Source organism: Salmo trutta, chromosome 37, assembly GCF_901001165.1.
Source record: "Salmo trutta chromosome 37, fSalTru1.1, whole genome shotgun sequence".
NCBI lineage: Eukaryota > Metazoa > Chordata > Actinopteri > Salmoniformes > Salmonidae > Salmo > Salmo trutta.
Genome location: NC_042993.1, coordinates 3,384,770 through 3,401,399, shown reverse-complemented (window position 1 = coordinate 3,401,399; position 16,630 = coordinate 3,384,770). Strand labels below are relative to the sequence as shown.

At 42.6% G+C, this 16,630-nt stretch overlaps 2 protein-coding genes across 3 annotated transcripts; both read right to left on the bottom strand.

Moving 5' to 3' along the window:
- Nucleotides 1-7,586: 7,586 nt before the first annotated feature.
- LOC115177501 (mucin-5AC) lies at nucleotides 7,587-11,543 on the bottom strand. 2 transcript variants are annotated; one of them, XM_029738325.1, is made up of 4 exons: nucleotides 11,479-11,543; nucleotides 10,354-10,835; nucleotides 8,310-9,366; nucleotides 7,587-8,124 (listed from the first exon to the last, which is right to left on the bottom strand). In XM_029738325.1, exons 2-4 carry the CDS (start codon nucleotides 10,831-10,833, stop codon nucleotides 7,736-7,738), a joined length of 1,926 nt encoding a protein of 641 aa, XP_029594185.1. In that variant the 5' UTR covers nucleotides 10,834-10,835; nucleotides 11,479-11,543; the 3' UTR covers nucleotides 7,587-7,735. The 2 variants fall into 2 exon arrangements, with proteins under 2 accessions (XP_029594185.1, XP_029594184.1); XM_029738324.1 differs by having other exon boundaries at nucleotides 8,310-10,835.
- On the bottom strand, nucleotides 11,189-14,470 carry LOC115177502 (C-type mannose receptor 2). The gene is made up of 3 exons (XM_029738326.1): nucleotides 13,953-14,470; nucleotides 13,213-13,587; nucleotides 11,189-12,935 (listed from the first exon to the last, which is right to left on the bottom strand). Exons 1-3 carry the CDS (start codon nucleotides 13,993-13,995, stop codon nucleotides 12,607-12,609), a joined length of 747 nt encoding a protein of 248 aa, XP_029594186.1. The 5' UTR covers nucleotides 13,996-14,470; the 3' UTR covers nucleotides 11,189-12,606.
- Nucleotides 14,471-16,630: the final 2,160 nt, after the last annotated feature.

Genomic DNA, 16,630 nt, shown 5'->3' with positions numbered 1-16,630 from the left:
GGTCGCAGTGGTGGGTAGTATATGGGGCTTTGGTGACAAAACGGATGGCACTGTGATAGACTGCATCCAATTTGCTGAGTAGAGTGTTGGAGGCTATTTTGTAAATGACATCTCCGAAGTCAAGGATCGGTAGGATAGTCAGTTTTACGAGGGTATGTTTGGCAGCATGAGTGAAGGAGGCGTTGTTGCGAAATAGGAAGCTGATTCTAGATTTAACTTTGAATTGGAGATGCTTAATATGAGTCTGGAAGGAGAGTTTACAGTCTAGCCAGATACCTAGGTATTTATAGTTGTCCACATATTCTAAGTCAGAACCGTCCAGAGTAGTGATGCTAGTCAGGCGGGCGGATGTGGGCAGCGATCGGTTGAAGAGCATGCATTTGGTTTTAATAGCATTTAAGAGCAGTTGGAGGCCACAGAAGGAGTGTTGTATGGCATTGAAGCTTGTTTGGAGGTTTGTTAATACAGTATCCAAAGAAGGGCCAGATGTATACAGAATGGTGTTTGCATAGAGGTGGATCAAAGAATCACCTACAGCAAGAGCGACATCATTGATATATACAGAAAAAAGAGTCAGCCCGAGAATTGAACCCTGTGGCACCCCCCATAGAGACTGCCAGAGGTCCAGACAACAGCCCCTCCGATTTGACACACTGAACTCTATCTGAGAAGTAGTTAGTGAATTAGGCTAGGCAGTCATTACAGAAACCAAGGCTGTTGAGTCTGCTGATAAGAATACGGTGATTGACAGAGTCGAAAGCCTTGGCCAGGTCGATGAAGACGGCTGCACAGTACTGTCTTTTATCAATGGCGGTTATGATATCGTTTAGGACCTTGAGCGTGGCTGAGGTGCACCCGTGACCAGCTCGGAAACCAGATTGCATAGTGGAGAAGGTACGGTGGGATTCGAAATGGTCGGTGATATGTTTGTTCACTTGGCTTTCACAGACTTTAGAAAGGCAGGGCAGGATGGATATAGGTCTGTAACAGTTTGGGTCTAGAGTGTCTCCCCCTTTGAAGAGGGGGATGACCGCGGCCGCTTTCCAATCTTTAGGAATCTCAGACGATATGAAAGAGAGGTTGAACAGACTAGTAATAGGGGTTTCAACAATGGCGGCGGATAATTTTAGGAAGAGAGAGTCCAGATTGTCTAGCCCAGCTGATTTGTAGGGATCCAGATTTTGCAGCTCTTTCAGAACATTAGCTGTCTGGATTTGGGTGAAGGAGATGCGGGGGGGCTTGGGCCAGTTGCTGCAGGGGGTGCAGAACTATTGGCCGGGGTTGGGTAGCCAGGTGGAAAGCATGGCCAGCCGTAGAGAAATGCTTATTGAAATTCTCGATTATCGTGGATTCATCAGTGGTGACAGTGTTTCCTAGTCTCAGTGCAGTGGGCAGCTGGGAGGAGGTGTTCTTATTCTCCATGGACTTTACAGTGTCCCAAAACCTTTTGGAATTAGGACTGCAGGATTCAAATTTCTGTTTGAAAAAGCTAGCCTTTTCTTTCCTAACTGACTGTTTGTATTGGTTCCTGACTTCCCTGAAAAGTTGCATATCGCTGGGACTATTCGATGCTAGTGCAGTACACCACAGGATGTTTTTGTGCTGGTCAAGGGCAGTCAGGTCTGGAGTGAACCAAGGGCTATATCTGTTCTTAGTTTTTCATTTTTTGAAAGGGGCATGCTTTTTAAGATGGTGAGGAAAGTACTTTTAAAGAACAACCAGGCATCCTCTACTGACGGGATGAGGTCAATATCTTTCCAGGATACCCAGCTCAGGTTGATTAGAAAGGCCTGCTCGCAGAAGTGTTTTAGGGAGCGTTTGACAGTGATGAGGGGTTGTCGTTTGACTGTGGACCCATAACGGACGCAGGCAATGAGGCAGTGATTGCTGAGATCCTGGTTGAAAACAGCAGAGGTGTATTTGGAGGGCAAGTTGGTCAGGATGATATCTATGAGGGTGCCCATGTTTACGGATTTGGGGTGGTACCTGGTAGGTTCATTGATAATTTGTGTGAGATTGAGGGCATCTAGCTTAGATTGTAGGATGGCCGGGGGTGTTAAGCATATCCCAATTTAGGTCACCTAGCAGTACGAACTCCGACGATAGATGGTGGGCAATCAATTCACATATGGTGTCCAGGGCACAGCTGGAAGCTGAGGGGGGTCTATAACAAGCAGCAACATTGAGGGATTTATTTCTGGAGAGATGGATTTTTAAAAGTAGAAGCTCGAACTGTTTGGGCATAGACTTGGATAGTATGAAAGAACTCTGCAGGCTATCTTTACAGTAGATTGCAGTTCCGCCCCCTTTAGTAGTTCTGTCTTGATGGAAAATGTTGTAATTGGGGATCGAAATCTCAGAATTTTTGGTGGCCTTCCTAAGCCAGGATTCAGACACGGCTAGGACATCAGGGTTGGCGGAGTGTGCTAAAGCAGTGAATAAAGCAAACTTAGGGAGGAGGCTTCTGATCTTTCCATGACAGACTGACCAGGTGAATCCAGGTGAAAGCTATGATCCCTTATTGATGTCACCTGTTAAATACACTTAAATCAGTGTCGATGAAGGTTGGGAGACAGGTTAAAGAAAGATTTTTAAGCGTTGAGACAATTGAGACATGGATTGTGTATGTGTGCCATTCAGAGGGTAAGTGCCTTTGAATGGGGTATGGTAGTAGGTGCCAGGCACACTGGTTTGAGTGTTTCAAGAACTGCAACGCTACTGTGTTTTTCACACTCAAAACTATCACATGTGTATCAAGAATGCTCTGTGGACGTTCCTCCCAGGAATCCTACTGCAGCTTTATGTCTTTGTGTAGGAAAGTGCATTCAAGCTCTCTCTCCTCAAATAAACTCAGACTCCATTTCACAACTTCATTTATTCTAAACACTATGGGCCGGTATCCCAGAGACAGAACAACTAAAAAACATTATCAATGGATATTTGATAGGACTAGGACAAGGCTTAATATGTGTCTTGGAAAGCCCCTGAATGCTTAATTATGTAAAGCTGCATATGTTAGTTGATATAAATTCTTACATTTGAACCATAGACACCTTCACATTTTACATAAAGTATTCCATATTCACCATAACAACAAACAAATCGGTAGCCATTGTTATAATTACAGAATCTTAATGCACCATCAATATTGATAACTACTCCATCTCCACCAAGATACATCTTACCTATACACCCAACACTCCCTTACTGTCAAACGTTCTACCAAATGTATTCCCATTCCAAGTTCCAGTCCCCTCATTCCACACTCCTCGGTCCATCCTCAACTGTTGGTCTTTCAGTCTGTCTTTTCCATGTCCTCCTCTCCCTCTCTCCCTCTATCCATCTCATTTCATGAAGCACTGGGGTTAACTAAGAGATTGGGCCTCAAATCTATTTTATTACAATTAACTGAGGGGGAAGAGAGAGAGAGAGAGTGAGAGCGAGAGAATGTGAGAGAGAGAGCGAGAGAGAGAGCACGTGAGAGAGCGAGAGAGAGAGCACGCGAGAGAGCGAGAGAGAGAGCGAGAGAGAGCGAGAGAGAGAGCGAGAGAGAGAGCACGCGAGAGAGCGAGAGAGCGAGAGAGAGAGCGAGAGAGAGAGCATGCGAGAGAGCGAGCGAGAGAGAGAGAGCGAGAGAGAGAGAGAGAGCGAGAGAGAGAGCACGCGAGAGAGCAAGAGAGAGAGAGAGAGCGTGAGAGAGAGCGAGAGGGAGAGAGAGAGAGAGAAAGAGGTGCACATGGCAGGTGTCGAGATCTAACAATCTTCATAAAATATTGTTTTTTGCTAATCTGGTAATAATAATACGCAGAAATAAAGATGTATGTCAATGAATACTTTGTTGATGCTAATGCATTGCATTTCAGTTTGTTAACACAATAGTGTGTAGGGCAGGCCAACATGCCTTTGGTGTACAGTGTTTATAAAAAAAGTATAACACTAAGTTTTAAATTAGCCATAGTTTGACAGAACTGCAAAGAGCTTCTGGGTCTAAGATAAGGTATGCAAAGGCATTCTCCATAGAAAGACACATTGAATTTAGCATTACTCTTTAGGAGCTTGGTTAATGTATGATACAACACACTTGTGCTCAGAGCGTTCATGACGGCAAAATTAGTTTCCTTTATATTCCACATTTGTCCTCAGTGATATAGTCCGAGCCTATGTTTGTATCATGTTGTCCTACTTTTTTTAAATGGTCATTTTGTGCTATTATGTTGGTATGGGAATAAGGCCAAATGAGGTCACATTGCACTGATTCCAATGCATTTCAACTTTGGCATACATGCCACTTCCCCCCAAAAATGGGGGGAAGTGGTTGAGGAAGAGGTTGAGGGAGGAGGAGGGAGGAGGAGTGACCATGGGTCACCATGGAGAGGTGCTCACAAAAGGGTGTCATGGGAACGGCTCCAGGGGTCAGGAGTGAGGGTAACAGGGTCAGAGGTCACAGCCAGCTGGACAGCACATAAGAGGAGACGAGGGTGAGAAAAGGATAACCCAGGGGCCGGGTGGCAGGACGTAAAGGGACATTAACATTGAACTGCTGGGAGGGCATGGAGGCCCACTGACCAATACATTTTCATGGACAGCCTACAATGCTGTGACAAACTCGGGTCTAATAGTCCATAGTAACTGACAAGTGAATAGCAATTCTCAGAGTTATGGTGGAAAAAGTAGCAATCAAGAGGTAGGTGGATTTTGAGCCACGCAGATATTTCTATGGGGATAAGGGATGAAATAATGTTTTCTTTTTGGAATTGTATTATATGCCATATTGGTAACACTTTACTTGACTCCAGGAGTCAGAACACGTTATGACACGGTCATAATGATGTCATAATATGGTCATAACACTGTCATTGCCCATATATTTACATATGTTGTGACATACACTATATCTACAAAAGTATGTGGACACCCCTTCAAATTAGTGGATTCGGCTATTTCAGCCACATCCGTTGCTGACAGGTATATAAAATCGAGCACACAGCCATGGAATCTCCATTGACAAATATTTGGAGTAGAATGGCCTTACTGAAGAGCTCAGTGACTTTCAACGTGGCACCGTCATAGGATGCCACCTTTCCAACAAGTCAGTTCATCAAATTTCTGCCCTGCAAGAGCTGCCCCGGTCAACTGTAAGTGCTTTTATTGTGAAATGGAAAAACATCTAGGAGCAACAACAGCTCAGCCACGAAGTGGTAGGCCACACAAGCTCACAGAAGGGGACCCCGAGTGCTGAAGTACATAGTGCGTGAAAATTGTTGGTCCTCAGTTGCAACACTCACTACCAAGTTCCAAACTGCTTCTGGAATAAATGTCAGCACAATAACTGTTCATCGGGAGCTTCATGAAATGGGTTTCCATGGCCAAGCAGCCGCACACAAGCCTAAGATCACCATGCACAATTCCAAGCGTCAGCTGGAGTGGTGGAAAGCTCGCCGCCATTGGACTCTGGAGCAGTGGAAACGCGTTCTCTGGAGGGTTGAATCACGCTTCACCATCTGGCAGTCCGACGGCCGAATCTGGGTTTGGCGGATGCCAGGAGAACGCTACCTGCCCGAAGTCATAGTGCCAACTGTAAAGTTTGGTGGAGGAGGAATAATGGTCTGGGGCTGTTTTTCATGGTTCGGGCTAAACACCTTAGTTCCAGTGAATGGGAATCTTAATGCTACAGCATGCAATGACATTCTAGAAGATTCTGTACTTGGGAAGGCTCTTTCCTGTTTCAGCATGACAATGCCCCCATGCACAAAGCGAGGTCCATACAGAAAAGGTTTGTCACGATCGGTGTGGAATAACTTAACTGGCCTGCACAGAGCACTAACCTCAACCCCACTGAACACCTTTGAGATGAATTGGGTCAATTTCAGAAAACGTTATGTAACATAAAAATAGTGTTGTCAAGTAAAATAACACAATATCTGTCACAACAGGTCTAAATATATGTGTCATGACAGTGTTATGACCATATACAGGCTGCTGGAGATGGATCCTTCTGATAGAGTTGTCATGGTATATACAGGCTGCTGGAGAAGGATCCTGATAGAGTTCTCGTGGTATATACAGGCTGCTGGAGATGGATCCTTCTGATAGAGTTGTCATGGTATATACAGGCTGCTGGAGAAGGATCCTTCTGATAGAGTTCTCGTGGTATATACAGGCTGCTGGAGAAGGATCCTTCTGATAGAGTTGTCATGGTATATAAAGGCTGCTGAAGATGGATCCTTCTGATAGAGTTGTCATGGTATATACAGGCTGCTGGAGAAGGATCCTGATAGAGTTGTCATGGTAAAAAAGGCTGCTGGCGATGGATCCTTTTGATAGAGCTGGTTTGAGTGTGTCAAGAACTGCAACACTACTGGGTTGTTCACGTGTTACAAATGGCAATTCATACAGTATATTATGAAGTTGGCTATGTGGCTAACGCTAAGCTAGGGGTTGCTAGACGTTTGTGTTATACACCCACCTATCCACCCTACTTTTGTTTTTGCCTTAAGTAACCTTCTGTCTTAAGTAACCATAACAAATGTAACATATCATTTTAATTTATGTGTCCCGGATTTACATTTACTATGTGGTTTATCATAGTAATCAATCAAAATCACATAACATGTCATAGCAGCCTAAGCAGTTGTTAACATTTTTTAAATACTTACACTACCATTCAAAAGTTTGGGGTCACTTAGAAATGTCCTTGTTTTTGAAAGAAAAGCTGGAAACGGCAGATTTTTTGTAGAATATCTACATAGGCGTACAGAGCCCCATTATCAGCAACCATCACTCCTGTGTTCCAATGGCACGTTGTGTTAGCTAATCCAAGTTTATCACTTTAAAAGGCTAATTGATCATTAGAAAACCCTTTTGCAATTATGTTAGCACAGCTGAAAACTGTTGTTCTGCTTAAAGAAGCAATAAAACTGGCCTTCTTTAGACTAGTTGAGTATCTGGAGCATCAGCATTTGTGGGTTTGATTACAGGCTCAAAATGGCCAGAAACAAAGAACTTTCTTCTGAATCTCATCAGTCTATTCTTGTTCTGAGAAATGAAGGCTATTCCATGCAAGAAATTGCCAAGAAACTGAAGATCTCATACAATGTTGTATGCTACTGCCTTCACAGAACAGCGCAAACTGGCTCTAACCAGAATAAAAAGAGGAGTGGCAGGCCCCGGTGCACAACTGAGCAAGAGGACAAGTACATTAGAGTGTCTAGTTTGAGAAACAGACGCCTCACAAGTCCTCAACTGGCAGCTTCATTAAATAGTACCCGCAAAACACCAGTCTCAACGTCAACAGTGAAGCGGTGACTCTGGGATGCTGGCCTTCTAGGTAGAGTTGCAAAGAAAAAGCCATATCTCAGACTGGCCAATAAAAAGAAAAGATTAAGATGGGCAAAAGAACACACACTGGACAGAGGAACTCTGCCTAGAAGGCCAGCATCCCAGAGTCGCCTCTTAGCTAACACAACGTGCCATTGGAACACAGGAGTGATGGTTGCTGATAATGGGCTTCTGTACGCCTGTGTAGATATTCCATAAAAAATCTGGGGTTTCCAGCTACAATAGTCATTTACAACATGAACACTATATTTCTGATCAACTTGATGTAATTTTAATGGACAAAAAAATTGCTTTCTTTCAAAAACAAGGACATTTCTAAGTGACCCCAAACTTTGGAGCGGTAGTGTACATTTTTCACGTTGCATAAGAAACATACATAATGCAAAAGTCGTCCGAATCAGAGATGTATCAACCCCTCACCACTGTCCCCAGAACATCTGTAGCAGATAAAGTTGAGTCTCTGGTTCTCCTCCAGACTAACCCATTGCTGCCTCCCGGTGGTCTCTACAGCCCCTGCAATCCCACAGTCCTGCTGGCTGTCTGAGCCGTGCCCGGGGGCCCAGTTCTGGTAGCAGCCTGCATCAGACCTGATCCAGAACCAGAAGTGGAATGAACAGGTGAAGCGCAGGCCCACCGAGACTTGGGATGAGGTGGCGCTGGCAGCCCTCTCTGTCACCCAGGACTGAAGCAGCTCTGTAGTGATAGAGACCAGGTCAACATGGTGCTCTCTGCAGTAGCTCATGGCCTCGTTCCACGTCATGTTCTCACGGATCAATATCAGGTTGTCTGAGAGAAATAAAGATATAAAGATAGATAACATGGAGCCCATTCAACAAAATGTAGATTTGTATCCATTTATACCTCTGCTCTGTAATATAACATGTTTGAAACAACATAAAACCACAGCCAAACAAAAAGAGACGGTTAGGCTTTCAACATGTCATTAATTGAGATATAATGATGAAAGTTACCTGGACTTAAACCTTGACTGTTTTCATTTGGCATGACAGTGGAGATACTGACAGGCTCTGCAGTACTGTATGGAGCAGTCTCAACCACTGTGGTTATATCTAGGGCAGAAGTATGTTCAGTAGTCGCTTGTGTAATGCTGTGTTGCATTTCTGTGTCTGCAGGCTCAGTTGTTGATTGATGTGTTACATTCTCAGTAGTAAGGTGTTTAGTAGTCGCCTCTTCGGTTGAAACATGCACTGTGGTATTGAATGTAGTTGGTATAGACGTTGAGGAAATGTTTTGGATAGGGACAGTAGATGCACTTGTAGGTGAGAAATCAGTAGTCACTTTCTCTGTAGTTGAGTGTTCAGTAGTTAACATTTCAGTTGAAGCATGTTCTGTGGTAGTTGGTACAGACGTTGAGATAATGCTTTGAAAAGGTACAGTAGTTGCACTTTCTGTATTTAGGTGTTTAGTAGTTAACTGTTCAGTTGAAACTTGGTCTGTTGTATTGAATGTAGTTGGTACTGGTGTTGAGGGACTGTTTTGAACAGGTACAGTAGTCAGTGGGTCAGAGGTTAGGAGTCTGGTAGACAGCTGTTCAGTAGAAACATGGTCTGGGGTATTAGATGTAGCTGGTTTTTGAACAGGTACAGTAGTCAGTGGGTCAGATGTTAGGTGTTCAGTAGTTAACTGTTCTGGTGAAGTATGTTCTGTGGAATTGAATGTAGTTTGTACAGACGATGAGGGAGTGTTTTGGACAGGTGCGGTCGTAGCACTTGTAGGTATGTAACTAGTAGTCGCTTGCTCTGTGGTAGTGAATATAGCTGGTACAGATGTAGGAGTGTTAGGAACAGGTTCAGTAATTGCTTGATCAGAGCTTGTGTGTTCAGTAGAAACATGCACTGGGGTATTGGATGTAGTTAGTTTTTGAACAGGTACAGTAGTCAGTGGGTCAGAGGTTAGGAGTCTGGTAGACAGCTGTTCAGTAGAAACATGCACTGGGGTATTGGATGTAGTTGGTTTTTGAACAGGTACAGTAGTCGCTGGGTCAGAGGTTAGGTGTTCAGTAGTTAACTGTTCAGTTGAAACATGCACTGGGGTATTGGATGTAGTTGGTTTTTGAACAGGTACAGTAGTCAGTGGGTCAGAGGTTAGGAGTCTGGTAGACAGCTGTCCAGTAGAAACATGCACTGGGGTATTAGATGTAGTTAGTACTGGTGTAGAAGGAGTGTTTTGAACAGGTACAGTAGTCAGTGGATCAGAGGTTAGGTGTTCAGTAGTTAACTGTTCAGTTGAAACGTGCTCTGTGGTAGTGAATGTAGTTGGTATAGACGTTGAGGGACTGTTTTGACCAGGGACAGTAGAAGCACTTGTAGGTATGTAACCAGTAGTTGCTTCCTCTCTAGCTGAGTAACCAGTAGTTAACATTTCAGTTGAAGCTTGTTCTTTAGTAGTTGGTACTGGTGTTGAGGGACTGTTTTGAACAGATACAACAGTTGCATTTGTAGGTATGTAACCAGTAGTCGCTCGGTCTATAGTTAGCTGTTCAGAAGTGAACTGTTCAATTGAAACTTGGTCTGTTGTATTGAATGTAGTTGGTATAGACGTTGAGGGACTGTTTTGAACAGGTACAGTAGTCAGTGGGTCAGATGTTAGGTGTTCAGTAGTTAACTGTTCAGTTGAAACGGTAGTGAATGTAGTTGGTACTGGTGTTGAGGGAGTGTTTTGAAAAGGTGCAGTAGGAGCACTTGTAGGTATGTAACCAGTCGTTGCTTCCTCTCTAGTTAATATAGTTGGTACAGGCATTGAGCTATAGCTTTGAACAGGTACAGTATTCGCTGGGTCAGAGGTTAGGTGTTCAGTAGTTAACTGTTCAGTTGAAACGTGCTCTGTGGTATTGGATGTAGTTGGTTTTTGAACAGGTACAGTAGTCAGTGGGTCAGAGGTTAGGAGTCTGGTAGACAGCTGTTCAGTAGAAACATGCACTGTGGTACTGGATGTAGTTGGTTTTTGAACAGGTACAGTAGTCGCTGGGTCAGAGGTTAGGTGTTCAGTAGTTAACTGTTCAGTTGAAGCATGGTCTGTGGAAATTAATGTAGATGGTACAGGCATTGAGATATTGCTTTGAACGGGTACAGTAGTCGCTGGGTCAGAGGTTAGGTGTTCAGTAGTTAACTGTTTAGTAACATTTACTTTGGTATTGAATGTAGTTGGTTTTTTAACAGTAGTTGCATGTTCGGTAGTTGGGTGTTTAGTAGTTAACTGTTCAATTGAACCTTGCGCTGTGTTAGTGAATGTAGTTGGTACTGGTGTAGATGGAGTGTTTTGAACAGGGAGGCCTACAGTAGTTGCTTGGTCAGAGGTTGGTAAAAGATCTGAAAGAATATGTTGGATCTGCACAAGATGGGTAGTTGTTAGCTTAGGTGTTACTTCCTCTGTAGTTGACGGTTCAGCAGTGGCAAGCACAGTAGCTGTGGGCGGAGTTGTTTGTGGCACAGTATGTGTGGTTGTAGGTGGCATCTGGGTAGTTGGTCGCTTCATTTCTGTAAGGAATATATACAAATAAATTCTAAACAAGGGTCAAACGTATTTCATTCATAACAAACACACTAAATCATGTTTATATACTGCTTTACTCATCTCATATGTATATACTGTATTCTATTCTACTGTATTTTAGTCTATGCCACTCTGACATGGCTCATACTAATATTTCTATATTCCTTAATTCCATTATTTTACTTTTAGGTTTGTGTGTATTGTATGTATTGTTATGAATTGTTAGATATTACTGCATTGTTGGAGATAGAAACACAAGCATTTCGCTACACCTGCAATAACATCTGCATGTGACAATACAATTTGATTTGATTTTGTATCTTAATTGTTTTCTCTGTTTCTATTTGTTTTCTTAAAAGTTGCTACCGTTCAAAATTTGAATCCCACCTAACAAAAATGAACCAAACTCACCACCATGGCAGACAAACCACCAACTGATGTGGAACAAAAATGAACCAAACTCACCACCATGGCAGACAAACCACCAACTGATGTGGAACAAGAATGAACCAAACTCACCACCATGGCAGACAAACCACCAACTGATGTGGAACAAGAATGAACCAAACTCACCACCATGGCAGACAAACCACCAACTGATGTGGAACAAGAATGAACCAAACTCACCACCATGGCAGACAAACCACCAACTGATGTTACATCACTGGTCATTCCACTTCTTATCGTTGAGTATAACAGAAGTACAGTTCTGGTCCCCTCTTCTTATCGTTGAGTATAACAGAAGTACAGTTCTGGTCCCCTCTTCTTATCGTTGAGTATAACAGAAGTACAGTTCTGGTCCCCTCTTCTTATCGTTGAGTATAACAGAAGTACAGTTCTGGTCCCCTCTTCTTATCGTTGAGTATAACAGAAGTACAGTTCTGGTCCCCTCTTCTTATCGTTGAGTATAACAGAAGTACAGTTCTGGTCCCCTCTTCTTATCGTTGAGTATAACAGAAGTACAGTTCTGGTCCCCTCTTCTTATCGTTGAGTATAACAGAAGTACAGTTCTGGTCCCCTCTTCTTATCGTTGAGTATAACAGAAGTACAGTTCTGGTCCCCTCTTCTTATCGTTGAGTATAACAGAAGTACAGTTCTGGTCCCCTCATCTTATCGTTGAGTATAACAGAAGTACAGTTCTGGTCCCCTCTTCTTATCGTTGAGTATAACAGAAGTACAGTTCTGGTCCCCTCATCTTATCGTTGAGTATAACAGAAGTACAGTTCTGGTCCCCTCTTCTTATCGTTGAGTATAACAGAAGTACAGTTCTGGTCCCCTCTTCTTATCGTTGAGTATAACAGAAGTACAGTTCTGGTCCCCTCTTCTTATCGTTGAGTATAACAGAATTACAGTTCTGGTCCCCTCTTCTTATCGTTGAGTATAACAGAAGTACAGTTCTGGTCCCCTCTTCTTATCGTTGAGTATAACAGAAGTACAGTTCTGGTCCCCTCTTCTTATCGTTGAGTATAACAGAATTACAGTTCTGGTCCCCTCTTCTTATCGTTGAGTATAACAGAAGTACAGTTCTGGTCCCCTCTTCTTATCGTTGAGTATAACAGAAGTACAGTTCTGGTCCCCTCTTCTTATCGTTGAGTATAACAGAAGTACAGTTCTGGTCCCCTCTTCTTATCGTTGAGTATAACAGAAGTACAGTTCTGGTCCCCTCTTCTTATCGTTGAGTATAACAGAATTACAGTTCTGGTCCCCTCTTCTTATCGTTGAGTATAACAGAAGTACAGTTCTGGTCCCCTCTTCTTATCGTTGAGTATAACAGAAGTACAGTTCTGGTCCCCTCTTCTTATCGTTGAGTATAACAGAAGTACAGTTCTGGTCCCTTCTGAAGTTGTTAGGCTGATTGGTCTTCCAGAAGCGGTATGAGGAGTTGCTCCCATCTGACCACTTCCATGGGTCTTTGAAGAGACCAATCCACATGCTCTGGGACAGTGACATGGTCTGGACGTGATGGTTTTCCTCTCTGGACCGTATGCTGGCCAGGTCTGTGTACGTACCCCGGCAGTGGTTTTGAGCCTGTCTCCAAGTCTTGCTGTCATCAATGAAGATGTGACTGTTACTAGCGTTTTTCCCTGTCAGAGGATAGAAAATACATAACATTTGCATGGAGCACTGGAGATATAGTGGGGTGCAGGGTTGAGCATTGCCCACACAAAATATCATTATGCTCACGCAATCACCCAATTGACTATACCCAAGTCATGTTTTACGGTTGAAATTTCAGTAAGCAAGCTTTAAAACAGGCTAAAAATATCTGACAGCCCATCCAGACATATCATCCTAAAATCGGCCCTGTATCTGATATGGGGTTGAAATTGCTATAAATAGAATAGACTTAGGATTACTCACCATCAAAGCAAACAAAACCTCTTTTAATTTGGCAGTTATCCTCAAACCACTGTCCGTTTGGATCCATTGCAGCACAGCTATCTTGAGTATTGTTTTGCTTCGGCTCTGCTGCCCTCCAGTTGAAAAACTCAATCTTTCTCTGATCTGGCAATGACCAGTGCCACTCAAATTCATCTCCAAACTCCAGTCCTATCCAGACACTGGCTGTCCAATTTGGTACCAATTGTACAAGTCTATCCAGATCCCCTGAGTTGTAGATGGTTGCCAAGTCAGTGTACATGTCTCTACAATAAGCCTGGGCTTGGCTATAATTCATTTGAAGGCTAACATAGTGATACTGAGGAGGGGAGATACTGAGAGTCAGGTAACACAGTCCTGTAAAATACAAGCAAAAACCATTAGAGAGCAAGTTAATAATATCTCCTTGCTGCATGCATAGATTTCACACACACATCCTGTTAATATCACAGAATATCAACGTATAATACACATCATGTTGCTTTTCATGAACAGAGAGAACTATGAAAGGATCCTGAGAAATGGCCTGCCGTTTGAAAGTTACCCGTGTGTTGATTGCGTAACAGACGATCAGAATTGTCTTTTATGTATGAGGTACTCCCAACACTTATACCTCTTTCTAAAGGATTTATATTTTAATGCCTTATTCAATGATGCCTAAATTATCACAATGACTCCAACAATTAACTTTGATGTTATTGAAAGCACTGAAGAATACATACCTGAGATGGACAGGAGACACAACAGTGCAGTGCTCCTCATCATGACGGTAGCTTTTCAGCAGTCTTCAGAATGGGTTGTCAAACTGAAATCATCCATTACTAACATACAAACTGTGACACCCTGTGTTCTAGTCTAGTCCAAAATCCTCTGAAATGGAGGCAACTGACACTCGTTGTAACTTATTTGACTGACTTATTAAGACTCCCTAGTAGTAGGTGTCTAAGAATGTGACCGGTCTGGTTTATAAAGATAACACATGTTAAGGTTCACCCTTGTCATAATGTTCCCTGACAAGGTAGTGCATCAGGTTTAGATCTGTCACTCTTATACATAGAGCCTCCATGACGAGGCTGTGACGGGTGGTAAGAAAGACATGTCAGTCAAGAACACGGAAGTGTGTCACCAAAAACCACATGATAATTGACAAAATGTACATAATCACATGGTGAACCTGTTGAGATACACTGATAGTGGAAGTCATTGCTGGGCCTATTCGCCTACAGATAAAAAGCAATTGTCCCAGAACGGTCCATTTTGTATTGAAAAATAGAATACTAGTTGACAGTCCAAGTCATTAGTAAGGTGTTAGGAATGAGCTTGAGCAATTCAGGTTATTCTGTATGAAGATACCTTCCCAAACAGGTAACAATATACTGTAGTTACTGTCTTCTGCTGGTCTGACAAATGAGCGTGAAACAAAAGGATTCATCAAGTTAGCGACAGAATTGTTCACTCAAGGGCATGACTAGTGATAAGCAGACCTATTGTTCCCCTTTAAAGAACAAGGAAGTTTAACTCTGCTTGATGCAAAAGACTAGGAGCCCGCACTGTACAGCACCAGTCAAAAGTTTGAACAACTCATTCAAGGGTTTTTGTTTATTTCTACAATTTTCTACATTGTAGAATAATAGTGAAGACATCAAAACTATTAAATAACACATATGGAATCATGTAGTAACCAAAAAAGTGTGAAACACATCAAAATATATGTTATATTTGAGATTCTTCAAAGTAGCCACAGTTTCCCTTGATGAAAGCTTTGCACACTCTTGGCATTCTCTCAACCAGCTTCACCTGGAACGCTTTTCCAACAGTCTGGAAGGAGTTCCCACATATGCTGAGCACTTGTTGGTTGCTTTTCCTTCACTCTGCGGTCCAACTCATCCCAAACGATCTCAACCTTCTTCGTCAAATATCCCTTGCACAGCCTGGAGGTGTGTGTTGGGTCATTGTCCTGTTGAAAAACACAAACTAGGTGGGATGGCGTATCGCTGCAGAATGCTGTGGTAGCGATGCTGGTTAAGAGTGCCTTGAATTCTAAATAAATCACTGACAGTGTCAACAGCAAAGCACCTCCACACCATCACACCTCCTCCTCCATGCTTCACGGTGGGAACCACACATGCAGAGATCATCCATTCACCTACTCTGCGTCTCACAAAGACAAGGCGGTTGGAACCAAAAATCAAAAATTTGGACTCACCAGACCAAAGGACAGATTTCCACCGGTCTAATGTCCATTGCTCATGTTTCTTGGCCCAAGCAAGTCTCTTCTTCTTATTGGTGTCCTTTGGTAGTGGTTTCTTTGCAGCAAGTCAACCATTAAAGCCTAATTCACGCAGTCTCCTCTGAACAGTTGATGTTGAGATGTGTGTTACTTGAACTCTGTGAAGCATTTATTTGGGCTGCATTTTCTGAAGCTGGTAACTCTAATGAACTCTGGGTCTTTCTTTCCTGTGGTGGTCCTCATGAGAGCCAGTTTCATCATAGTGCTTGAAGGTTTTTGCGACTGCACTGTCAAAGTTCTTTCAATTTTCCGCATTGACTGACCTTCATGTTCTTGCCATAATATGGACTTGGTCTTTTACCAAATAGGGCTATCTTCTGTATACCATCCCTACCTTGTCACAACACAACTGATTGGCTCAAACGCATTAAGAAGGAAAGAAATTCCACAAATGTACTTTTAACAAGGCACACCTGTTAATTGAAAAGCATTCAAGGTGACTACCTCATGAAGCTGGTTGAGAGAATGCAAAATAGTGTGCAGAGCTGTCATCAAGGCAAAGGGTGGATACTTTGAATCTCAAATATAAAACATATTTTGATTTGTTTAACACTTTTTTGGTTATTACATGATTCCATATGTATTATTTCATACTTTGATGTCTTCACTATTATACTACAATGTAGAAAATAGTGAAAATAAAGAAAATCCCTGGAATGAGTAGGTGTGTTCAAACTGCTGTATGTGAAAATGATTCCCATGTTAAATGTCTCAAAATCAGAATTAATAAAGCACACAACCACCAGGAAAAAAACAAGCAAATAAAGTACAAAACTTAACCTCTATCATCTCCCAAGGCTGCTTACCCAACTTCACATATACAGTAGGCTCAACTTCCTAGATTTGCATAGGCTACACCATTTACATTTTAGTAATTTAGCAGACACTAGTGAATGCATACATTTCATACATTTTTTTTTTCTCCGTACTGGTCCACCCGTGGGAATCGAACCCACAACCCTGGCATTGCAAACACCATGCTCTACCAACTGAGCCACACGAGACCACACCCAAATATACCATTTGCATTTCTCTCAAAATAATCACATGATGAGAAAAGTGAATAAACAAACAGACACTGAGCCATATTGGTTGTATGTCTTATACTTT

Bases quoted from the DNA above. Each gene is read 5' to 3' on its own strand.
- LOC115177501 (XM_029738324.1), bottom strand. From the start codon at position 10,833: ATGAAGCGACCAACTACCCAGATGCCACCTACAACCACACATACTGTG. The intron at 8,125-8,309 runs GTAACTTTCATC...TATTTCTCTCAG, and splicing joins CAGTCAAGGTTTAAGTCCAG to ACAACCTGATATTGATCCGT.
- LOC115177502 (XM_029738326.1), bottom strand. From the start codon at position 13,995: ATGATGAGGAGCACTGCACTGTTGTGTCTCCTGTCCATCTCAG. The intron at 13,588-13,952 runs GTATGTATTCTT...TGTATTTTACAG, and splicing joins GTGTCTCCTGTCCATCTCAG to GACTGTGTTACCTGACTCTC. The intron at 12,936-13,212 runs GTGAGTAATCCT...ATCCTCTGACAG, and splicing joins AGGTTTTGTTTGCTTTGATG to GGAAAAACGCTAGTAACAGT.